The sequence below is a fragment of the Furipterus horrens genome, unplaced genomic scaffold, assembly GCF_987537825.1.
Source record: "Furipterus horrens unplaced genomic scaffold, mFurHor1.1.pri manual_scaffold_3, whole genome shotgun sequence".
Lineage (NCBI taxonomy): Eukaryota > Metazoa > Chordata > Mammalia > Chiroptera > Furipteridae > Furipterus > Furipterus horrens.
This window is the reverse complement of record NW_028327173.1, coordinates 73180396-73206985: the sequence shown is the minus strand read 5'-3', so window position 1 is coordinate 73206985 and position 26590 is coordinate 73180396. Positions and strand designations below refer to the sequence as shown.

Genomic DNA, 26590 nt, shown 5'->3' with positions numbered 1-26590 from the left:
ACACATAATTAAAATCCCAAAGGTTAAATATAAAGAGGGAATCTTAAGCAGCAAGAGAAAAACAGTTACCTCAAAGGAGTTCCCATAAAACTATCAGCTGATTTCTCAAAAGAAACTTTGCAGGCTAGAAGGGACTGGCAAGAGGTATTCAAAGTGATGAAAAGCAAGTACCGACACCTAGATTACTCTCTCCAGCAAAGCTATAATTTAGAATTAAAGGGAAGACAAAGTGTTTCCCAGACAAGGTAAAGCTAAAGGAATTCATCAGCACCAAGCCATGATTACATGAAATGTTAAAGTGATGTATTTAAGAAAAAGATCAAAACTATGAAATTAAAAATGACAACAAATTCACAACTGTCAACCACTGAATCTAAAAAACAAAAATGAACTAAACAAACAACCAGAACAGATACAGAATCATAGGTATGAGGATCATTTGGAGGGTTATCAGCTGGGAGGAGGAAGGGGGAGAAAGGTGGAAATGGTGCAGGGATCAAGAAGCATAATTGGTAGTAACAAAATTGGGTGTTAAGAATAGTATAGGAAAAGGAGAAGCCAAAGAACTTACATGCATTATCCATGGACATGAACTAAGTGGGGGCAACTGCTGGAGGGAAGGGGTTACCAGGCAGAGTGGGGCACAGGGAGAAATACTGGGACAATTGTAACAGCATAATAAATAAAATATACTTAAAAAGAAACTAGTTATGTTGAAGCAAAAGATGACATATTATCTGTTTTATCTTTGAAGAAAAAATGTGCGTTGAATAATGAATTAAGATACTCACTGGTAAATGTGTCTGTGACTATACCCAGGGAAAGTGTGCAGTATGTTATAAATGAAAACTTGTTTCAAGTGATCGTTCTTATTCCCTAATATTTGCAAAACTAATAAATAACATCTATGGTTGGCAAAAGGCAAGATAATGGTGATAATTTACATTTAAAGGCATCTTGGAATGTGTAAATCATCTTATTTTACCTCATTAATTAACCTTACTTCAGATTGAGAGAAAAGCAAAGGCGGATGTACTAGTGGAACTTGGTAGACCTATGCTGCCCCCAGGATCCTGAATAGGCATGTCCACTCTTGTGGCGTCTCATTAGAAACTTCCACAGAAGCCAGGGATGGCACAGGTTGGAAGTATATGTGGTAAAAGAAGAGATGAGGTAAATGGAGAGTGCTCAGAACACTTAGAAGACCTGAGACTCCAAGCTGAACATTTTCTTAGACTCTCATAATATTTATCTAATAATAATAATTATTATTATTATTTATTGGGTATTTACTATATATCGGTATTTACTGAGCATTTGTTATAATAAATACTTTCTAAATATAACATCTTAATTCTCATAGCTACTATATGAAGTAGATATTATCATAACCATTTTACAGATGAAAAAAAAATGTGGTACAGGTTGGTGAAGAAACTTGACCAGGTTAAACAGCAGAAATTGTCAGAGCCAGGATTAAAACTGATGTCTGTTTGATTTCAAGTTCTGTTCAAACTCCCTCTCTGAATGAATGGGTGATGGATTCTTCATGAATTGTCAAAAGAGAGCAGGACACTTAGCAGAAACCAACATGGTAAAGATCAGGAAGTCAGCTCTGCCCTTGTTGAAGCCCAATCTCTGATAAAAGTATCACTTAGAATCCCTGGATTTTTGCATGTATACTGATTTTTATGAACTTTCAAGGACAGGAAAGCACATTGGTCATGTCACAACCTAAGAATAAATAAGTGTTCACAAGACCCATTCACTAAATATGAGAAGTTAACAAGTGACATGTCAAAACTTCCAAAGATGTACTTTCATAAATACTGAGAAGGGAATAAGAAATGGTACCTACAAGCTTAAGTAGTGTTGAAAAGTACAGTAGTCTCCCCTCTCCCCAATCCACAGTTTTGCTCCTTGAGGTTTCATTTACCTGCAGTCAACCACAGTCTGAAAATATTTAGTGGAAAGCTACAGAAATAAAGTATTCATAAGTTTTAAATTGTGCGCTGTTCTGCATAATGTGGGGAATCTCACATTATCCCACTCTGTCCCACCCTGGATGTGAATCATCCCTTTGTCCAGCGTTCATGATGTAGATGCTCCTGCCTGTTAGTCACTTAGTAGCCACTTCGGTTAGCAGATCTATCAGATTAACTGTTGAGGTATCACAATGCTTGTGCTCAACAATGTCCTGAAAGTGCAAGAATAGTGATGCTGGCAATTCAAATATACCGCAGGAAACCTGTAAAGTGCTTCTTTTAAGAGAAAGGTAAAAGTTTTTGACTTATTAAAGAAAAAAAAATCCTAATGTATAAATTAAACCTTGTCACAGGTATGTATGTATAGAAACAAAACAGTACATAAAGGATTCGGTACTATCCATGATACCAGGCAGCTATCTGGGGCCTGGGGATATATGCCCCATGGATAAGGGGGAATTACCATGCTGCTGAAATGGTTAAGAGTTGTGAACAGGTGGAACTGTTACAGAAACAGGGGAGTCCAAAAACAAACCCCAGAGTTTGCGGCTGGGAGATAGGGAGCAGGAAACAGCTTTCAGGATGCCCTTGCTTGCCTGGAGCTAGTGGCTGGAAACATTGTTGCAAAGATCCGCTTTACTTCCAAGGCTCAGGAAGATGGGAGGGATCTTGGACTGTGGGCTGGTACGGAAGAAGCAGACAGCCTACATAGGGTTCTGTGAATGGTCAGGACCGTTTGCAACACCCACTGCGTGAGAGGACGCAGGGAGAGAGAGGAGTCAGTGAAGGGGAGAGCAGCTGTGGACATTTTGGGCTGGCTCTGGGTCTAGGAGGCTCTCTCTCTCAGGCTCTCTCTCTGGCCGTCACTCTTTGGCTCTTGTGGGCTCCGTCCATGTGGCTTGGAGCAGGGGTCTCCAGGCTGCTTAAAGAAGAAGTTCTCGCCAGGTGGTTTTGAGGAGGAGAGGAGATCCGCGCGGTTTGCAGGAAGAAGGCAGTTTGCAAGGAGGCTGAGAATCAAGGCGGTTCTGCACTGAGAGCTGGAGGGCACCACAGCACAGAAAGGACCTCCCCAATCAGAACTGAGTGATTGGCAGCTACTGGTAAAGCTGAACTGTGCCTAGGAAGTAGGGAAACGGTGTTTCTGACTTTCCTAAGACTGGCCAGGTCTGGGAGGGGGAGGCAGGACTATGCGTAAATAAACAATTCTGTTTCTTTTCACCAAACTCTGGTATTAAGAGTTATAATTCTGGTGGCGGGCAATCGGGTCCCTAACTAAACAGCCGTGGGTTCTATTTCAATCGGAGCAGCCCAAGGGTTCTGTTACAGAATAAAGACATCTGGGTCTGTGGTTCCCCTTGAAACATCTGCTCAACAATTGCTTTGGTTTGTCCTGTCCACTCTTTAATAAAAATTGTTGTTTCTTGTGTTTTTTAGGCAAAATATCACTATACCCTAAATGTCGTCTAGGAGATAATCCTGTAGATTTCAGCCCATTTAGTAGTTGTGTGGCCTGTGACAAGCAATTGTAAGCTTGTATCATCATGGACGCAAGTCAGTACCCTCTATGTCTCAGCCTCTTCATCTATAAAATTGGGGCAATAAAGAATACTTACCACTTATGGCTGATGTGAGGACTGAATGACTTAAGATTCATATAATTAATGTATATATAATGTACTTAAAACAACAGCTGGTGCAGAGTAAGCACTATGTAAATGTTAGGTGTTATTTTATATGTAGAATGGCTGTGCAAATATTCACTACCTTAGGAATAATTTTAATTAAATGCCACTTACCAGTGGTCTGCAGAAAGCCCCATGAAGCAACAGGGTCATTGTGTTTATATGTTCTCTTGCCCACACCTACACAAATTATCAGAGTCACAAGTACTTTTCTGGTGTGTTCTTGTCCTCATGCGTGTGTGTGTTGTTCTTGAATATCATAATTTAATCCAGTTTCTTCATTGTTCTTCCATCTCACCCACTGAGACTTCCTGATGTTGTTGGGGGTCAGGGCAATGCCGACAGAGATGAGAGGGTTCTTCCAGTTGGGCAGTGCTCTGGGAGCCAGAGAAGCTCTTCACCTGTGTCTCCAGAAAAGACAAAAAACAGGGTGAGGAGAAAACAACACATCCCCTATGGGATGGTGGTCGAAGAAGCAAGCAGCTGTCTGCCTTCTCCACTCACTAAAACAATAACGTGTACTGAGCCTGCTATGGCCGGACGTTGTGGCGGGCAAGAGACGAAATGGGTGGACAGGGCTGCAAGCCAAACAAGGTGCCCGGCCCTGCCCCGCCGAGCTTCCTCAGGACAGTGCCCAACTTTCCACGTGGCAGTCGCTCTCCAGGAAGCACACGCCTGCAGAACAGCCGAGAAGGAAGCGGGAGCATCACACCGCTTGGGGCCCCGCCTACCCACCACTCGGGACAGCCCACTCGCATCGCGCCCGCGCAGCGCGGATCCCGCCCCTTCTGCAGCAGCGGCGGCTGCGCGACCCTGGGCTGCGCGGGCACGTGGGGCGCCCAGCTGTCAATCTCGCTCGGGCTGAGCTTGGTGAGGCCGGAGCGGCGGTGGCGGCGGCGGCGGCGGCGGCAGCGGCGGCGATGGGACCCCGGCGAGAGATCTGCGGCTAGCTGGCTGCACTTGCTCCACGGGTCAGGGGATCGGAGGGGGCAGGTAAATCTCGGGGGTGCGGTGCTCTTTAACCGGTTTGTTTCTGCAGTTCTCCCTTCTCCCTGTCTCTTTCCTTCCTCTTTCCTCACACACAAATATTCATTTTCTGTCTCTCCCTGTCTCTCTCTCTCCCTCTCCCTCATGCAGACACACATGCACACGCACACACACACACACACACACTACTCATTCACGTTTATATGTGCGCAAATCTACAAAAACCATGGCATTGAAATCTGAATAAATAAGGGTTAGCCAACTCCATGCTTTGACGGTTTGTGGTTTGTGTTATGTAAGAATTTGGGAAGTATACAGGGAAAACTTAGAGAGTTTCTTTCCTATGAGACAAGAAGAGTTGTACATCAGGTAAAAGTTAATCCTGTGTATTTCGAGTTTGGAAAGCTGGTTTGATTTGTTTTCCAGGATGAATTTAAGCGCCACTTCCCCTCCCCACTCCTTTGCCACGTCTAAAAATGTTTGACTATTTTGATATTATCTCAGGACCTACTTCTTGTGTGGTTAGAAAGGGGCGTTGTGTGTGGGTCAGACCAAGGCTGATGACCTCAAAGAAAACAGCTGGAGTTAAGCAGATGTTTAATTGGTTCCTGGCTCAGCAGCAGCAATGTTTTCAGCACCTTTGAGAGCTCCTTGGGCTCCAAGCCAGCCTTTGGTAAAGGGCAAGTGTGGAGTCCATTCCTACGAAGCAAATGGGGCAGGGACAGATAAAGAAGGGAGATTTCATCGAAAGACACAGGCACAGCTGAGAAAAAGAGAAACAGAGAGAGAAGAGAGAAAAGATAATAGTGGCTTGTTTTCTTTTGCTTGTCCAGATTCAAGATACTCACAAAATAAAATTTAGGAGCAAGGTTTGAGTGGGTTTGGCTATGGTTCTACATACACTGAACCTGCAAAACACTGAAAACAGTTCGTCAGTTCTCAACTAGGCTTACTTATCTCAAGTCTTTGAGAGGTTCTCCTGCAAATGGATGGGAAACTGTTTATCAGAAAGAATTCTTAATGACCTCTTGAAAAATATGCCCCAGTTATTATTTTATTTTACATGACTAGAGTAATGCAGGAAACCTAGAGCTCCACAGCTGGTAATGGATTTTTAATTAAATCTTGCAAGGCACCTGGTTTTCTTAGTCAGTTGGAAAGTAAAATGATCATGATAGGAAGAAAATGGATATTGAAGTGAAGATCAACTTAATGAGTAAATCATCCATAGAGCCTTAATAAATCTAAAATGCATGTAAGTAGATCAGAAAATGCAATGGCTATAAGATACATTTATTTTACAATATATTGGAACAGTTTCTGGAGTATCTAGAAAGTAAGTAATCTTTTTACTTATAAATTGTAAAATGCAAATGGATCAGTCTAATAGGTATTATTGACTGCATGGGATATAATTATATCAAAACAAGACTAGCATTTGTATAGTGTGTTGTAGTTTATAGAGCCCTTTTCATTTATGTTGCCTTATTTACTCTATAAACTCTCATAAAAACCCATTCAAAAGTTACAAAATATATTATGCTTCTGTAAAAAAAAAACTGAAAAACTATCTCTGCTCTTGAACAAGAAGTTCTTTGTTAATGTTTTAGTCAACATCAAATGATTCTTTATAACTTATAAGAATGGCTTATGAAATTTAGATTTTTATCCAGATCGCATTCTGCAGAGATTTTTTTTTCTTAAATAGGATTGAAGAATGTGCCGTTAAAAAGAGGTTAAAGAGTAAACAACAAAAAGAGAAAGAGGAGGACTTCAAAGGTAAGACTCAGACCTTGTCACATGCTGATTTATAAGCACCTTGTGATCTACATGTAAACAAAGAAGAGATTTAAAGAGAATATGGGTTCTTCTTTTCATTTTGGTTTTGGACTTTACACACCTTTCTTTAAAATACATCTTGAAGGAGTAAAATAATAAGATAATTGCATATTATTACCCCTTCATTAAAAATTACATGGTGGCTGCATACCCAGTGACTTAGAGGGTATAAAAAAAATCTCATAATATAGAGTCACAATCTCTACCACTGAAATGATCCATTGGTAAAAACACATTTTCAAGTTTTAAAGTCATGCTTACATAATTCCAGAATGCCTAATTTAAAAGTGAAAAGGCTGTTAGCAGGCTTTCATGTCTTCCTGCATCCACTCTGAGTCTGAGTCTTTTAAGTGAATTGACCTTTTGGTTTGGTGCTGGATAAATGGTCTAAATCAGCTATGTACCTATACCTTGCAGCACTGGCCCTGTGGGAAAGTGACTCTAATGGGAACTTCACTCTCACTATCTCAGAATGATTTTACAGAAGGGAAAAGTAGGATGAAAATTGAATGATAATTTCAAATAGAATAAATAGAACAGGGACTGTGCCTGAACTCACGACTGACTCACACACAGAGCCATGGGAGAACACTCATCCTTTTTGCACCTCAATTTTCTGTCAGCCTTCTCTCAAGGAGACCGTGGAGACAAATAATGTAAAGTCTGTGATATTCTTAGGGTTTCATGAGGCATACAGGTTTTTTTATTTGTTTGTTTTCTGGTTTTGAACACTTTTTAAATAAAATAAAAAGTAAATGCATATATTAGGCAAATTCAAATTTCCAGTAAGTTGATACTGTAGTATGTTGGAACACAGAGAGATCAAAATAGCACATGTTTGTTTGAAAAATAAAGGAATTGTTCAAGGGATTCGCAGCATTTGTACTTCCTCTTGCTACAGATATCTCATTTTGGTTCTTGTTTTATTGCAATTTATTGCTTCATGAATGCTTCTCCTTCTAATCCCAGAGTCTACTGAGAGCAGACTGTACCCTACTCATCTTTGTAACCATTATTTCACATAATCTGGCACATAATTAGGGCTTTAAAAATACTGAAGGAACAGAGGAATGAAAAATGAAGGACCACTCTGGCGATCACCCGCACTGTGCCAAGAAGTTTCAAAGTGCTTGAGATCAAAGTGCTAAACAGTGCCTGCCCTTGTGAAGCTTACAGTCTGTCATGTACTTGGGCTATCAGGCCATACATAATGGAGTATCAGGCAGTAACAAGTGCTATGAAGACAAACAAATTTGGACAATGGGCTAGAGAGTAATAGAGGGCTGGCATTTAATAGGCTGCCTGCAGAAAGCCTCTTGAAATTAGGAAGGGGAGTTAAGGTATGATTTTCTTCTTCTGTGGGTATCTAGGATATGATAGGTGTGCTGTGTTGCTAAGAACTCGACACCCATTTAATGTATAATTGTACATGCAATTGAGATAGACAGATTATAAAAAGAAAAAGATGGATGGATCCTCATTTATCAGACCCTAGAATGTCCTTCAGGGAGAACACAAACAACTGCCTCTTTCCAGATGACCAAGCAACCAGACACTAATGTTGCCTGTGCGCCATCAAGATGGCTACACTGGCAGTGAGGATGCAACGGGCCCTACAAGAGCATTTATAAAATGAATTTTCTCAGAACTCAGTTAAACGCAATACTGGAAAATATTTTTACTCACCTCCCCCCCTATATATGCACTTCCTGGAATGTTAAGGCTTTCTCTAAAAAAGGGGAGCCCTCCAGAATCTGTCACTTAACAACAGCCATAGGTTTAACATTACTGTTTTTGCTACTGCCACTACTATAACTATTGAAATATAAATATCAGAACTCTCATGAAACTTGCTCATTAAGTAAATGCTGAGTCAAGCTAAAAACTCTTCGATGTATCTTTCATTTCTTCTCAGCCCTAGTTTATTGGATAATAATTTCCCAGCTTTTAAAGTAACTTTATAATATAACTTAATATATCCTCTTTATGGTACTGGAGGTGTTAATCAACCACATAGATTCCATATCACTGTAGTGTTTCAAATATTGAGACAAAAAGTTACTGGCTTCCCTATGAGGAATATAACTGTTGGGATTTTGAAGGGGCAGAATTCTCATTCTAATGTGTTATATTTTAAAATTCATGTTTTTCCAAGTGATCATTCTCCTCTAGGAGTAAATCCCAACCTATATGTTTGGTAAGATCTATGAACCTCTGCGACCCCTCAGGAACTACTATTTTAGGCCACATACATGACATTGAAGTTAACTTATTAAACAAACCATACACAACCATTCATTCTAATTAATACCAAGTAATTAACCTAATCAGTAACTTATATGCTCTTTTGAACTGAAGCTTCATACATACGATAATAAAGCAGAATTTGGGACAATCACAATCAGTCAATGAGGGGTTAGGAAGAGGTGGGAAATTAGTAAACTCAGTTGTTTATCCAACAAAAAGAAGTTCCTCAGTCTGTAGTTTCATGGCCAAAAACTCCTGGACAACTATATTTGGAAGGAGTTAGAGGTTATGTGGTACAACCATCTTATTTTAAGGTTGATAAAACCAGCCCCCAGAGAGGTTAATGAGCTTGCCTGAGATCTCATGACCAGTAAGTTGCAGACCAAGAACTAGCACGAGAGCCCATTCTCTGCTCTGTGTGGTTAGCACAGCACAGGACATGTTCTTGTGTTTGGAGAGGGGGAAAGACTCATTAGGATTCCTTTTCTGGAATGTATCTAGCATCACTAAACATCCATTCCAACTTTGAGTAGAGCCTTCCCCCACTCAGCCTCAAAAACACTTGTTTTATGACACTTTCTAGCTCTCTTATGATTTTATTCATATTATATCTAACAACCTTGGATTACTGAGCCTCATCTTATAAAGCAGAAACAGTTAACCTGGTGTGCTGGAAACCTGCTGTGCGAGGAATGACTAAAGTATGTCACACGGTGCTCCTCTGCATGAAAGCTTAATCCTGAAAAAGAATGACTTCAGATCTAAGAAAAATAAATCTTACTGTTGCTATGAGGGATATTTTTACTCCTATAATATCTATTTTTGTCCTTTTTTATGCTAACATCTCTGATACTTCATAAAAACTAGAAAAGTATATTTGAATGATTTGGTTCTAATTATCTAAATATATGATTCAGTCCATGTCATGTTTCATCTGCTCCCTGACTCATGGCATAACCTTTAGCAGATGAGTTTTCTATGCCTCAGTTTCTTCAATGACAAAGCAGAGGAATAATAATCATCCTGTCTCCCTTTGACTGAAATTTTGTTAGGATATCTTAAAAGAAAGTGCCTTTTAAATTGTTCTACTTATACATTGCTAGTAATAGGATCATCTTCATTGTATAAGCATTAAATAAAAGGTACTGAATATGTCATCTTGGCATTTAAAATATGAAAACTCGGTTAACAGAAGAATTTGATTCATCAGACTTTGTGGTTCTAATCAGGCAAAGTGCATTCTAAAATCTTGATTTTTAAATGAAATAATATCATCTGAAATGTTTAAACGTTAAAAAAAATGCCTCCCCTGCTCTCTCCTCGTCAGTGATTCCTTTGATGGTAGCTCTGGCTGAAACAGGAAGAGGACACAGGTACAGGAGTTGGGCACTAACTGTAATATTAACTAACACTTATAAAGATGAGGTTATTGGTCGCCATCTTTAGCACCTGATTGTATCGCTTTTTTAAAATCAGGGCCGTATTTTCCTGAAATTGACTACATGTTCTAAAACTCATTTATGGCTAAGGGCAAACATTTACAAAGCATTCTTATGGGTTCACTTTGTGGCCATGGGACAGGAAACTGCTAAATATCTCTGGCTTCAACTTTGATTTTAGCCCATGATTCTATCCATCCAAACTAAGAGCCACACAGCGGCACTTGAAGGATATTTAATTTTTTCTTTGTAGGTATATATGACTGCTTGGATTCTTGATAAGTAACTGTAAACATTTAATATGTCTTCTGTTAACTTGAATTATATATGAGCCCTGAGAAAACTTGGTTCAATGGGGAAAATACCCTTCTATATTGTTCCTTGCTTTCTCATTTTCAGACTATATCCACACAGGGAAAACCATCTAGTGGATAATTGAAAAATCTAAACAATATTTCACGTCTCCAGCTACAAATTAATTTGCTTATAGAGAGATCAGAAAACCAAAGAGTGGAATAACTCAGAATTCCCTTACTCACCAAAATTGTTCTCTCTTAGTAATTCCTTTTTTTTTTTTTTTTTGCCATGAATTAATAATCAGGTGCCTCTCTCTATGGATAATTATTAGGTCAGTCAGGAAGAAGGTGGAGTCCCAAACAACCTATCAAAAATAGAGTTTCATTTAATAATTCTCTGAATTATTATTTATACTAGACACTTCATGGGGAAAAAAAATAAAAGGCTAGGTCTACTCTCTACATTACACTTTAGCATCCCACATGGACAGATGTATCCACAAATAATTACTGAACTACCTGCCTGCAGTTAAGAGTTAGTGAGGTGTAAATTATTGTCCAAGTCATTTGTGATTAATAAAGCATGAAGTGTAAGTTGCTCAGCAGCTTTTCAATAAAGCTTCTGTACAACTTGACAATTAGTTAAAATGTTAGAGCAAGATACATTAGATCCAAAGAAAGGCAGAATTTCAAACTGTTAAGAGTAATGCCATGTAGTTTCCACAAGGGAACACAGTTAAGCATCTAAGAGGACAGGCTAAGACAAATTGCATCTGTAGAAAGTGAGTGCCTGCCTAAGTCTTTATATGTAAGTGTAAAGACTACTGGATTCCAAGAGATTAAAGATTACTTGTCAAGACTATGAAAATCTCAGCTTCTCTCTTTCCATTTCTCATGTGCTTCATGGTTAAACTTTTGCATTTTTTAAGTGTGCTGTGATGTTACATCTGGTTTTACTTATGGAGAACCAATTCTAGTCATTGATAATTTAGGGCAAGTTTGTATTCAGCTTATAAGAATGGCAGGTCTTGAAAGGTGTCTTTTCTTAAGAAAAGACTATTGTTCAGATAAGCTGATATTACTCAGCCTGGTTCTCATCTTTAATATGCCTTTTAACCCTGAGGCCAGAGCCCACGGGACTGATGCACATGGACGTTGTCATTCCAGCTGCAAAGGATGAGTTCTTGCAGCAATGTCTGTGGGTCCAAGCAGACCCAGGCTGCTGCCGAGGGCAGGTACCAGCGCTACGGAGTCCGGTCTTACCTGCACCAGTTTTATGAGGACTGTACCACCTCAATCTGGGAGTATGAGGATGATTTCCAGATCCAGAGATCACCTAACAGGTGGAGCTCAGTATTCTGGAAGGTAAGTCAAGAGCATGTGTTTAACTTAGGAAATGGAACAGTTATTGGATGTGGTAAGTACAAGACTATAGCTGTAGAGAACTGTTAGGTTTGGAACTCAGTGTGTGTATCCCTCCTGATGATATGAAATGCAGTGTTCTTCCTTTAGGAAGGTAGAATATAAATTTGCGCTGAAGGAAACCTCTAAACAGCATTATTGTTGATTTTTAGGTTAAACATAAATGGGTGCAATTGCTATTATTTTTGCTATTGTTATTAATATGCCACTAAATTCACCAACTGTGAAGCCATCCATAGGCAAAATACTATATGCTTCCAACATCCCTTACAGCAGTGGTTCTCAACCTGTGGGTTGCGACTCCTTTGGGGGTTGAACAACCCTTTTACGGGGGTCGCCTAAGACAATCAAAAAACACATATATAATTACATATTGTTTTTGTGATTAATCACTATGCTTTAGTTATGATTGGGGGTCACCACAACATAAGGAACTGTATTAAAGGGCCACGGCATTAGGAAGGTTGAGAACCACTGCCTTACAGTCTTGATAAGTATGATTTGACAATATTACAACAATTATTTAAAAGAAATAATTGGGTGTTTAGAGAGGGTTAATGCTGAGACATAATAAAATATTCAATATTCCAGCTCTAGCTCTACAAGATATGTATGTGATCATGAGGCTCTCTGAGCTTCAGCTTCCTGAAACAAAGGAGGCTTATTGGACAACATATTCAGTTACTCAACATATAATTAGAGAGCACCTATTCTGTGCCAGAAAGTTGCAAAGTGATAGAGATTAAAGTGGTAAACAGGAGGAGAAAAAGCCTCTGCCCTCATAGAACTTACCATCTATCATGGTAAACAGACCATAAACAAATAAACTACATAATAGAACTTCATGTAGTGTGACAAGTGCAATGAAGAGAACTGAGTCAGGGAGTGATGGAGGACTGGTATCTAGAGAGACTGGTCACAGAAAGGCTTTCAGAAGAGATGATGTTCAAGAAAATACCGGGATGAGCTGGGGAGCAGACCATAAAATTTTCTGAAGGTTATTCCAGGGTGGGAAAATAGCAGTATAAAAGCTTGATGTGTTTGAAAAACAGCAAGAGGTACAGTCTGATCAAAGTGAAATGAAAGTGGAAAAGGAAAGGCAATGAATTCAGAAAAAGAACAGGGCACAGATGGTTTATGTAGAGCCTTGTAGGTGATAGTGAGGACTTTATCTCTGACCTCGAGAGACATGAGAAGCCATGTGAACATTTTATGCAGTGGAGTGAAATGATGCAATTAATAATTTAACAGGAAAATTCTGGCTAATGTACAAAAAATAGGTTATAGAAGATAAAAGGTAGAAGCAGCTAGATTATTTAGGAGACAATTAAGGTACCACAGCAAGAGATGATGGTGGCTTAAATTAAGGTGATGTTAGTGGAGATGGGGATAAGTAATCCAGTTTAGCATAAAGTTTGAAGACCAAGCTGTCAGGACATACTGATGAATTAGATACAAAACAAGGTGAAGTCTAACATGACTCCAAGGCTTGCACCCTGAGCTATTTAGTGAATGATGTTATCAGTTACTGAGATGGAGAAACAGGGAGTGCAGTGGGATGGGTGGGGGACTGAGAGTTTAATTCTGGCTATGTTTTATTGCTGATGCCTCTTGCATGTGGCAATTTAAATATACTGATCTGCAGCTCATGGATTAGGAGTCATTAGTATATAGAATGTATCTAAGGCACCAGACTAGATGACTTCACCTAGAAAGACAGTGGGGACATAGAAGAAATGGTCATTGGGACATTCCAATAGTTAGAAATGAAGAAAAGTCTGAGGAATCAGGAAGGAATGCCGACATGCAGCCTTATGTGATGTCTCTGGTCCCCTCCAGATCTAACATTCTGTGCCTTAGGGGTTGCCAGTCATCCGGACTTTCTCCCAAAACGTCTTAGAATTTTTGACATTAATATAGACATAAACTTGCAATCGTTCTCAGTTCTTCCATTTAATAGCTTTGCAACACTGGGCAAATAATTGACCTTAATGGGACTCTTATAGTGATACTTATGGTACCAGCCTCATAAAGTTGTGAGAATTAAATAAGATAATATTTACAAAGAGCTTAGCACAATGTCTGGTATGCACTCAATAAGCCATTCAATGCCACATGAAACATGAAGTCCTGAAATGGAAGTAAAACTGGAAATCGAGTTAAAAAAAATATTAGATAACATAGTTGGTAACATAAGCTACCCAAAACGTGTTCATTCAAAAACTCACAGTGTCACGTGCTCTGTATTAGATTTGGCCCAGCTATCATTTTTGCCCTGTCACCTCTGATGAATCCTTACTGGCCTGGACTAATGAAATAAATAGCCAAACTTGGCACATACTGTATTTACCCACAGAAGTGGGTGGTTGCTTCAGTATGTGTCAAAAACAAATATTTGCTTCACAGATCTGTTGTGCCAAGAGCCTAAAACGCCACCGACATAAAATATTGTCAGCATTTGTGTGGATCCAAAGCACTGGTGTTTATGTGATTTGTGATGCTATACATTCATTAATAGTTCTAAAGGTAATGGATTTAAAATAAAGAACTCACAGTGAATTACCAACCCCAGAATTCAGATTTCAATATTTTCTTCCTTTTATTTTATACAGACAAGATCCAAAAGTATTTATCCCTGTTGTGCTAGACCTATTGCAGGAAAAAGAAAATGGTAAAATCCATGGCCTCTTTGAGATTATATTCCAGCAAAATCCAAATTTTAGATTCATATAGTAATCATTAACGCTGGACTGGGCTTTCAGAACCCTACAGTCAACCTGAATAACCTAAGAATTACTATCTTAGAGACCTCACCTCTACCAAGGGAAAACCAACCACTCTTGACTTTCCTTCTCAGAAATTTAAGTGAATTCATTTCAGTAGGTTTATGAAGTGCTTTCTACCAGTACAGAAAAAAACCACTGGTTCTGCATATGTTTCTATTATGATTCTTTCTTATGTTTTTTTTTTTCTTTCATTTTAAATTGCATCTGTAGGTGGTTCAAGCTGTGGGCTTCCCCTTCCCCCTCTTCCACTATAGCAAGGCCTCTGCTCACAGTGCCTTAGTAGACTCTGCCCTCAGACAGCTCCTTAGCAGTGGGCAGCATGGCGATGGGAACCAAATGGGCCAGAGTTAGAATCTTTGCTCTGCCATATGGATCTACTTGGCATCTGTTTCACAGTGCTGTCCTTTCCACAAATGCATATATGTCCACTGTGCACAGCCTACCACTGTGTGGTAGGTTGTGGGATTCAATTGTGAATATGATACTATTCTTCATCTGTGAATAAGATGGAGCCTTAACTTAAAAGAGTTAACAGATAAAGAAGGTAGACATATACAGATTGTTACAATCCAACATGATAAACATTCCCCTACACATAGTCAAAGTAAGGTACTGGAAGCACAGGGTGGCGACAGCCTGATGCAGTCTGAGGAAGAACTAGCCCCACGGAAGAGATCACTTGTGAACAAGCAGGAATGGGGCAACCAACAGAAAGAAAGCATTGCAAAAACAGAGTCATGATAGAAGATGGCATGCTTGGGAGATGGCAAATAGTTCCCTATGACTGGGCTGAAGTTTAGAAGTTGGAAGAAAGGGGTCAAGAGATGAATGTTGAAACGCATACCAGAGCCATAACACAGATGACTTTGAAAAGCTATGAAACAGAAATTTCTCTAGAATCTTCCAGTTTGAATACAATGATGGGGCAATATAATAACCAATCTAAGCTTTCTTGGGGAGGCTGTCTCACATACTGATCTAAACACACACACACACACACACACACACACAGTATTACACACATTCTCTGTGCCTCGCAGGTTCTGTATTACCACATGGTTGCCTCAGCCAATACTAATTTATTCCAGTGCCTGCAACTGCTGCCATATGCAAAACTCTGTGCCATGGTCCCATCTACCCCTTCCCACCTTCTGCTGCTGCCAAGGTAGAATTCTTTCTTATCTTTGCACTAGACCTTCACCAAGGCCGTTGCCACTTGATTGTGCAGTAAACAGCCTCAATATGGCAGGTGTGAACTAGTGGGAGCAGTCTTCTCACTCCCAGTCATGCTTTCCCCACTTCTCAATCCACATGAGAAACCACTCAGAGGCATGAGGCAAGTGCCTCCTCCACAGCTTTTCTAAAAGTGAAAGTGACCCTGGTCCCTTTATTTTCTCTCAAGACTTTCCTCTTACCTGTCCCGATCTCTCCAGTTTCCCCCCTTGGCTAAATCAGAGTTTAAACTTACATCTTAGATTCCTCTTCAAACTTTTGCTGGATATTAAGGAGATAGTTTCATACTATAAATAAGAGGAGCTATGGGAGCCTCTTAACAGAGAATTCATGTGGTATTCATTCTGTTTTTAAATGTTTTCCCAGATGGCTCTTGAAGAATGTATAGAGAAAGATAACACTAGCAATGGAGACCATCAGAATGCAATTGTGATAATCAGAGGAAGGTATAATAATGACCCTCACCATTAGAGTAGCTGTGGTGTTGGAGAAGAGAGATAAGATCCAGGAGAGCTTTATGAGGTCGAACCAATACCATTTAATTAACTATTGACAATGTGAGGAAAGAGTCAGTGAGTGGGTTGCTGGCAGGAACACAGATAAGAAGAATGAGAAGGAAAGAATATAATTTTGTATATTTGGGTTTGATGAACCTTTGGAACATCCCATTGTCCATCCCACCCTGTGCTCCCAGTAACTGCCATGACTAGTTTTAGGGGAGTGTTTATCATGTTGGATTGTAACAGTCCTCCTATTGACTGTCAGAAATATGAGGCTAGAGCCCAGGAGAATGATTTCGGTTGGAGTTCGAGATTTGGAAATCATTGGTACGTAGGTGGTAGTTGAAACTTCAGCCACAGGTTAAACCCTAGAGAGCAAAAGTTATGAGTCAAGGGTGGAACCCCGGAGAACCTGGCAAAGCAGGTTGAGAGCAGGCTGTTAAGGAGACAGATGGTGAAGGAGAAGAGGGTTGTATCAGGGATAACAAGAGGGAGGGCTTTAAGAACACATGTGTGTTTTACATCAATTACTGCAGAACATTCAAATGAGATAAGTAAAGAAAAATCACATGGGATTTGAAAATTCGGAGGTCAGTAGTAACCTCAGAGAGCAATTTCAGTGAAATCATGGAGGACTAAGCTCGGCTGTCAAAAGTAGGGATGACTTCCAGTGGCAGCTAGCAAGGAACACAGAGATCTAGAATAGGTTTTGAAGATTGAAGTGATTGACTGTGTTCACATGTTAGAGGGACAGAGCCTCTGTAAAGCAGAAGAGCTAATGCAGGATAACGGGTATCACTACTCAGGAGAAGAGGGGCTGTGAGGACTGTAGGAGGTAAGGCATGTGAAAGTGCCTAGATCATAGCCTGGCGTAGGTTTTTGACTTTGCAAAGCTCGATGTCCCTACAGGCAGGGCAGGAAAGAAGGTCAGGACATAAGTTTGAATCTGTCATCACCCCTGGCAAGTGACACCACTCATAGCTCAGATCCTGCTAAGGAGAGGTCATCAGCAGTCCCCCGGGCTAATGAAGAAGAAAAGCCAGTCTTCACTCTTGATGTGCTTCCTCTGAATTACCTCTAACCCAGATGGCTCCTTTCACAGTTAGCTCCATCCAGCATTTCTCCCCACACACCGCTCTCCCCTGCCACAATAGTTCGTGCTTCCAACAGTCATTACTGCCTCCTCTCTGCCAGAACAGCTGTGTTGCTACTGTTGCCAATTCTGCTTGTTGAAGGAAGCTGCATTTTCAGAACTCATCAGCTCACAGTGATACAACGAAGAGGATGTTGGTCAAAATAACAGCAGTCTCTGGCTTGTCGCCCCAGCAGCAGAGTTTCTGGGATCCAAGTTCTTCTCCCTATCCAGTCCTCTTTGCCAACAGCGGGGACTGGTTTTCACACATGCTCCCCACAGCCAGGAGAGTCATCAGAAGTTACAGCTCAAAAACTGTCCTTGCTGCTGCCTTTAAGCTTTGTCACAGCCTGGGGAGATACTGATCTCTCACTATTGGTATTGCTCTACCCGCCCCACAGCCCAGGCTGCTCTGGTACGCCTGGGGCAGGCCCCATGCCCAACAGCATTTCAGCGCTTCTGCATGGCCCTAAATAGGGCTGCTTTGCTCTCTTAGACACTTAAAAGAGCTCTGTGTTGCATTTTTTAAAACTATTTAATAGACCCCCTATCCTCTTAGATCTAGGACCACTTCAACTTAGAGCTGTGGCCAGGGACAATTGTTATGATACTGTATAGCCTCACTTTCCAATTTTTTCATTCATTTCAGTATTCCAACATGATACCAGAATTAAGCTGATGTATGCCAACATCCCTCCTCACTTCCATTACATGCTCAGGAAAGTGAAGGTGCAGGGAACTTGTGATCCCATCATTGCTCTTTCATGCCCACCATCCCAGGCTCTTCCTGACATGTTTTAATAGAGTTAAAGTTCCTCTCTGGGCACATCTCTTGAAGATTCTCATTAGACTTGCATTGACAGCACCTTCAGAATCCTTGGGGTTCGCTATTCATTACAGTGTGCTCCCCTCCACAGATGGCAGACATCTCTCTGATCCATGGATATAACAAGGAAATGGGAGAAGGCTCAGGAAGGCCAGCCACTTTCTAGTTCTTGAAGTGAGCAGAAGTTCTGTCATCTGCAAATGATGGTTTGCCTTTTAGCTTCTGAGTGACACTCCAAGAGTAGATTTTAATCTATAAAGCACTTGCTCCATTGAGGAGCAGACTACTCTGAGAATCAATCACCTGGCTCCATATTCAGCAGTCTAGTGGCTTAGGTTAGTCAGTTGGGAATATTTATTGAGCACGGGCTGGAATAAGAACTGTGGAGAGACAAAACAGAAATAGAAGATGGAGAGCCTTGGCCTCGGTTGCTCTTAAGAACCTCAGAAACTGAGATGGATACATTTTTGCTGCCCTTAATGTTTGAGAGTAGTGCCAGCTCTTGAGGAGGGAAGTAATTTAGTGACATATGAAGCATGTCACCATGGATATTTAAGTTAATTTAGTTTGTGCATTCAGAATTTTCCAATGTGAGTCATTTTTAAGTTATTTTTAAATAATGGTTAGTCTTTGAAGGTAAATTTATTCACCACAATTTTTAGAAAAATGTAGAAAACCATTTGAAATGTTATATATTACAATCCAATTTTTTTCTGTACTACTTATATCTTATGGAGAATAGTTTCTATTTTTTTCAGAAGAGATTATATTGACTCTTCATTTTTCAGTTCCCTCACAGTATTACATAATGGAATTTTGTCCATCCATGGTACCAAAATTTCTGTTGCAATAAAAAAAAATAGCAGATAATATACAAAATAGTAACTGGTGCAAAATCATAGGAAAATAAAGGGGGTGGGGAGGCTTAGAAGACCTGGGTTAGAGTCCAGTCAAGCCATCATCTGCTAACTATAAGATCTTGAACCATGCTTCTTCAACCCTATAAACCTCAGTTTCTTATAGGTGAAATAGGAATAAAAATATCTACCTCTCCTAAGACTGGTGAGGATAAAGTGAAAAACACATCTAATACTGTGCCTAAATCATAACAGATGCTGTCAACAAAAGCTCACTGCCACCAATCCAATGTCAACAAGTTTCCAATCTGGAATGTGTTAAAGGAGAGACTTTACTCAGGTAAAATAATTTGCAAACTGGAGAAACTCAGCCTCTGGGAGAAACTGAAAGTCAGCTCCCCAGAGACAAAGGGAAGGCTGCCTTATATAGAGAAGGCTCCCACCTGGTCCCTGATTGGCCCACTTTTATGTAAATGGGGAATTGAAATTTGCACAGGTTTATTGGTCCAAGTAGCACTGTCATGGTTGGCCGGCATTGCCTGTTCTGATTGGTCATTATGGAGCTGCTCTGATTGGTTAGTAAATATGCAAATGAGGATGTAGCTGTGCAACTCTAACCAGATAAGGCAAATCTCAGCCTATTGGTTGAAATATGATGCCAGGAACTCCTTTATAATGGTCACACTGTGCAGGAGCACAATGCAGGTGGCTCACAGCTCAGCCTGAGGCTTTCTCCTGAAATGTAGTGTGTATGAGAGGCCTCTGCCAGCAATGGCTGCTAGACTCCGATTGTGAATTTGAACCCAATTAACTTTAAGGAGTTCTTCCTGGCAGATATATTTCTTCTTGAGGTTTACAATGCTCGATAATACTAGTTCTCCTTTATTCCCTATGTTAAAGTGGTGGATTTGTAAATGCTTTCTTTGTATTATCTAAACTTACTTTATTAGTATATTACTCTGGAGTTTAATAAATAAATATGTTAAATAAACATACTTTAAATGTTCAAGATTAAATGGTGTTATGCATTGGGTTATTTTTCCAACCTTGTTATTCTAACTAAAAGCAATTAGAAATAGGAAATAAAAAATGTGTTTAAAAAATAAATATATTATCTGTTCTTTATTCTAAGTACTGGGTAATTGTGATGCAGTTGCAAATGTTACTTAATTTTACAAGAGGTACATTTCCAAATAATAACAGCTACTTATGGTAGTGTATTACTTATCCAGAAAAAGGGCTAAGTCTTTCATGCATGGTCCCATTTAATCCTCACAAAACTTCTGTAAGGTGGGCACAATGTCACTGATCATTTTATAGGTGGGGAAATGAACAACAAGAGCATTTACATAACTTTCCTTACCTGATTCAGTGCTAGTTCACAGTGCTAGAATCCAAGCCTGTGCCTGTTAATTCCAAACCTCTGAGTTTAAACACCAAGTGGCATATTACTTGCCATCTTCAGCTTGTTACATTTTATTAGAACTTGAGCTGATGTGGTGTAGTTTCCATGCTACTCCTAATGCTTCTCAGCATCTGCATAAGCCCAGCCAAAGAGCTCTGCGTTAGAGAAAGAGCCCTGACCTCAGGTCAGGTCCCGAGCAGCAGCCCTGCCTCTGCAGCTTGCTCATGTTTGTCCTGGGCCGGTGGCCCATCCTCTGCAAGGTTACATTTCCTCAGCTGTAAACCCGCAACTGTGGTTCCTTCCCCACTTCCTTGGGGAAAGGGTGAGTAGTTACAGACTATCAATGCCTTCCAGCCGGAATCACCAGGACATATCTGTATGTTGAATAAGTTAATTACCCATCACAGTGAGGGAGGTGACACCATAAGGGGTCCTGGGGTGTACCAGTAAGGGAGTGTGAGGAAGATGATATGGGGAGGGCTGAAGGAAAGAGGAGTTCACTCTGGATTGTCAGGGGCAAGTCTAATATTAAATTTCTTAATGAATCTTTCCTATAGGGAAAGCAGCCTAGAGTGAGACAAAAGCTGTAATTGGTGAAGAAGCAGCAGTCATTTATGTTGGCGGAGAGGAGAGGAGGTGCTGGGGATTTGACCTTGTTTTTGTCTGTGCTTAGAGAAAACTATGAAGTGGTCCTACTGCATCATGGGAGCAGAATGAGCTTGTCCGATGATGTCCTGTGAGGTTGATTATGCCAACAGAACAGCATGGCCTGGCTGTGCGCTCAGGCAGTTTCTAACTATATCAAGGCCTAGTGGATAGAGTCAGACCAGCTCTTGGATATCAGGGCTGCTTTTCTCTTTCTCCAGACCAAAGAAGACAATATAAGCAAAAGGGGACTTTGTCAACTGCAAAGTGTTGTACACACCAAAAGCTCAAAGGGAAAATCAAGACAGTGATGCAGTTTCTAGTTTGCAAAAAATCAGAAAGGTGCTCCTTCCACCTTTTTTTTAAGCATACAATGATGTAGGCTTCTTATACATATTTGGAGTAGCTGGGAAAATCCACTTCCCTGAAGGTAAGTCCTGTCCTGGAGGGCTCAGGGGGAGCTGAAGCACTGTGCTCATCTGTCATGTTTCTTTGGGTCTTTCTCTAGGTCGGTCTCATTTCCGGCACAGTCTTTGTGATTCTCGGACTGACTGTTCTGGCGGTGGGCTTTCTTGTGCCCCCCAAAATCGAAGCCGTTGGTGAAGCCGATTTTGTGGTGGTCGACACACATGCTGTCCAGTTTAATGGAGCCCTTGACATGTGCAAGCTGGCGGGAGCCGTGCTCTTCTGCATTGGGGGCACGTCCATGGCCGGGTGCCTGCTGATGTCGGTGTTTGCTAAGAGCTACTCCAAAGAAGAAAAATTACTGCAGCAGAAGTTTAAAGAGCAAATCGCAGACATCAAGGTCCACACCCAGCCCATTACAAAAGCTCCGGGCCCTGGGGAAACAAAGATACCAGTCACTTTGTCCGGGGTTCAAAATGTCCAGCCTGTGTTGGCAACCTGAACCGTCCCCCCAACCTCCACCTCCTCATCCTCTCCTCTCTGATTCACACATGTCGTTACAATGAAGCAGGCCAGTTTTTGAGGTGAAAGGGATTTGGCGTTGGATTGTCCCATGGCTATGCTCTGCGATGGGCAGCATAGGGCAAGAGCTCACGTTCAGCTCAGTGACTCTGGCGAGGGTGGATGCCATGTGTCAGCCTGAGCACAGGCCCCCAGCTGCTTAGAGGGCACTGCTGTGTGCCCGCCCAGAGCCCTCTGAAACTTCCCTCTCATAGATTGTGGCTTAGTGTCATTTTCCGTGTTATTGGAAAGCCCTAAACAGTGTAGATCAACCTACCAATTGCTAATGTGGCCCATTTTATTTTCTAATATTTATTTTCTAATATTTTCTAATCTACCCTGTGTGGTGCTACCTTCCATTCCTGTCTCACCGTGTATAAGATGTTGTCATATGTATTCTTAGAAAAATCGAGTTCCCTGATTTTGACCCAAACATTATTAGCCTTTTAACTATATCTTAACACCAGGTTCTTGAGATTGGATATATTTACCAGAGTTCTCCACAAATCCTTTTTCGTTTTCTTTAGTTGTTTTTTTTTGTTGTTGTTTTTTTTCACATAAGCTAAAACAGAATGTCAGGAAAGAAGTTCATGTTGGGAGGATCTATTTACATACACAATGTTGCAAAGCACTTAATTAAAAGCCAAGAAATTTGAGCTCCTGCTGCATAAGAGCTGTGTGACCTTGGGGAAATCATTTAACTTCCCAGCCCTCAGTTTCCCCATCTGTGTAATGGGGGTCCTGGACTGTGATGTCTGAGATTCCTTTCTTGCCATGTGTCATCAGGTCTCCCCCACTTCAAGTATGTTTACAATGTCCTGTGGCTCTCTCCACAGTGAGGTGAGGTTCTTTGAGACTTGGACTCCAGGAAAGTCTCCAAGTCAGCAGCCTCCGTCCACCTACCCTTAAATATGCAACCCCAGCAATTTATATGAGGCTGCAGTGTTTTTATAAAGACAAAAGTAAGCCATCCTTAAATAAGAAACCACTGAGGAGATATTAACATTAAAAGGGATTTTCTTTCTCCAGTAAGACATTTTAGTCTCCAGCTAGATCATCTCATCCCTTTGCACTTCTGTTTAATCTATGAATTTAAATGGACCGAGGAAAATGGAAGATGTGACCTTGGTATTCATTCTCAGAATCAGTGCCCCTTCGTGTTTTTTTCCCCCTTTTCTCTTTCCTTCACTGGATAAATAAAATATGTGAACCAGCAGAACATGAATTGCATTGTCATTCCCTCAGTGTGACTGTTTTCTCTCCAACATGTAATTCTCCATTCTGAGGGTGAATAAGCTCTGCTGTTCCCCTGGCTAAATGGAGGAATGAATGAAGCAATTAGTACTCTTTGTGCACACTGTTTTATTTTGCCTAGTCCAGCATAAAACACAGGGCAAATTAGCCCCTCAACAAGTATCATTGGCCAGATTTGGGAGAAATTGTTTCAGTTTCCTCAGGTTCTCTACCTTCCTGGGGAAATGCCATTTTAATTTTATTCTTTGAAGGCTCCTACAAGCCCCCAAGCATCTGTTCAAGGCAACAGAATTTGAAGCCATCCATGCCTGCTTCTGTGCTATATATCAATGAATCTCCAAGGATGAGACTTGACTTTTAAAAGCTTCCAGAATGAGAAATAATAGCTGCCAGGCATGGGAACTTTAAGGTACAGGCATGACAACAGCTATTAAAAAAAAAAAAAATAGCTCTCTTCCTCAAAAGCCTGAAAGAAACCAACATGGATAAAGTAGCTGGGTCTGAAAGAGTAACTCAACCTACCCTGCCTTTTCTGTTCTGCCCAGACTTTGGGGGAGTGGAGACTTGTAAGGACAAGGGATTCAGGGGTCTTATAGGAAAGCAGGAGAAGAGGCTGAATGGTATAGGAAATACACTTTGGTATTTCAAAAAAGTACTGGCCATGTGTAATCAGAGGGCAGAGAGAAGCAGACTAAAGACTTTTAAAGTGGCCCTGGCAGGTGGCTCAGTTTGTTGGAGAGTTGTCCCGTATACCAGGAGGTTGTAGGTTCGATCCTTGGTCAGGGCACATACCTGAGTTGTAGGTTTGACCACCAGTCTGGGTGCATGCAGGAGGCAACTGATCAATGTTTCTCTCTCATGTCAATGTTTCTCTCTCCCTCTCCCTCTCTCTCTCTCTCTCTCTCTCTCTCTCTCTCTCTCTAGTCTTCTCTCTCTAAAGTCAATAAACATATCCTTGGGTGAGGATTTTTTTAGACTTTTTCAAGTGAACTTCAGGCCCACTTGAGGAGGCATCAGTGGTATGACAAACCAGATGGTCTTAGAGCCTTGGCCTCAGCCTGTTTGCCTGCACTGAGCCAAGCCTTCCCTTTAGTACTGAAATGTTTTGAGCAAAGTAAAACCACATACCTATTGATGGGGACAGAGGTGAAAGAGGAGGTGCTAAAACTGAGAAATGAGTTCTGGCCTAGAGATCATGTAAACAGAGGCACATGGAGTTGATACAAACCTTAGATGACATAGGCCCACCCCCAGCAGAAGACCGACACCCACCTCATGTCAGCGCTGACCCAGCCACCTCTGTCTCCTGGGACACCTCCAGTACCTGGACCCTCACTGCCTCAGAGGACAAGTCACTACATCTTATGATGGCTCCATCTGGTTAGAAAGCTTACCCTCATGTCTCCCCTAAACCTTTCTTTCTCACCCTTCTGCCCATTGGACCAAGTGCTAGAATTCAAAGTTACCTATGAGTCTAATGCCTCTTACAAAGGACCACCTCACTCACCACTGCCCCAACTATGAGCTTTATCATTCAATTATTTTTAATCCCATCACCTCCCTGACTTCTTCAAGGAGATTGTTCTATGCAGTCCCAATGTTCCTGTTGTCCACGCCACCTATTAAATGGGGTCCCTAGAAGTTTTAAAATTTATATGGGTTATAGATTCCCTAATTTCATTAATTACCTTACTAATTCAGTGCATAAGCATACGGGACTTCAAGCCAGAAAAATGATGACAAGAGATGTGTAAGCAGCTCCTCCATGCACTTCCATGGCCTCCTGTGACCTGCCCCGCTCTCTCCCAGTATTATTCTGGAACATGTCCTGGACCTGCATTCTGGTCATATTCAGCCACTCTCTCCTCTAAATGTGTCTGCATTTTCTTGCCACTGTGCCTGTAGTCACAAAGCCTATTTTCCCAGCAATAAGCGTCTGCTCATTCTCTGGCGACTGAGCTTATTCAAGGCCACATCAAGAAAAATAGCAATAATAATGAGCTAATATGTATTGAATGGAAGGATCACCGAAGAATTGTATGTATAGTAAGTCATTTAATTCTCACAAAAACCCTAGAAAGTCCGGGCTATTTTACACAGGAGGAAACAAAGAGATAACATGTCCAAGGAGAACCAGTAAGTGACGTAATTGGGATTCAAATCTGAGCAGCCTGCAGGCTGTAGCTGCACTTTCATTCCATATACTCTTCTGCTTCTGGAAATGTCAGCTGCTCTCTGCAGCCCTTTCTCTCCCCTCACACCCCCCCACCTCTGCATCTCCCAGTTCAGACTTAATGTCTCTTCCTCAAGTGCAAGCATTTTGTACAAACACATTCTGTTGCACTTATCTCTCTTTATTATAGTAATTTGTTTACACATCTGTTTCTTCCATTAGAGGCTAGACTATCAGTTGCTTGGGTACAGGGAGCATGACTTAATGAGTGGTGAACCCTCGAGGGCAAATACATAAAAGCTGTGTGCTACTACTATGTGGTCATTTAAAATAATTATTGCATTTTCTACCTAGAGCTAGGCATTGTGCTAGCATAGCAGAAAACAGACAGGATGCTAAATAGGGAGATTAAAGGTTTTTCATATTTAATTTGTGTGTGTGTGTGTGTGTGTGTGTGTCTGGACTAAGACTGAGAGTATGGCTATGGGGACCCCAGAGCAAAGCTTCTCCTCAAGCTAACATTTGGGTTTGGGGGAGCCCATACTAATGGCTACCTTGCCATTACTCCACCTAAAAGCAAAATCGTCCAGCCAATGAGCCCTGCTCACTGACATGGAGCTACCAGTCTTACTTCTCATTCCTGGGAGAGACTGATGGGAGAGTTGGACCTGCCTAGTTAGGAGCAGAGTAAATTGTCTCCAGCAGTCCTGAATAAATAACCTGATCCTTCATGCTTAAATAAGATGTACAACCAGAATCATCAGACATCTGAGCAAAATCAGCATCTTGAAAGAGGATAGACATGAAAAATACATAGTCTGTGGAAATATAATATTTCAGAAATCACAGGACATCTCTAAAAATCTAATTAATCTTCAAGAAAAAACTGCATAAATAAGATAAAAATATGGAAACA

General features: G+C 40.9%; 1 protein-coding gene across 1 annotated transcript; it reads left to right on the top strand.

Moving 5' to 3' along the window:
- The first annotated feature begins 4554 nt into the window (after nucleotides 1–4554).
- NRSN1 (neurensin 1) lies at nucleotides 4555–22527 on the top strand. The gene is made up of 4 exons (XM_090269763.1): nucleotides 4555–4660; nucleotides 6363–6433; nucleotides 11643–11840; nucleotides 21790–22527. Exons 3-4 carry the CDS (start codon nucleotides 11652–11654, stop codon nucleotides 22186–22188), a joined length of 588 nt encoding a protein of 195 aa, XP_090125889.1. The 5' UTR covers nucleotides 4555–4660; nucleotides 6363–6433; nucleotides 11643–11651; the 3' UTR covers nucleotides 22189–22527.
- Nucleotides 22528–26590: the final 4063 nt, after the last annotated feature.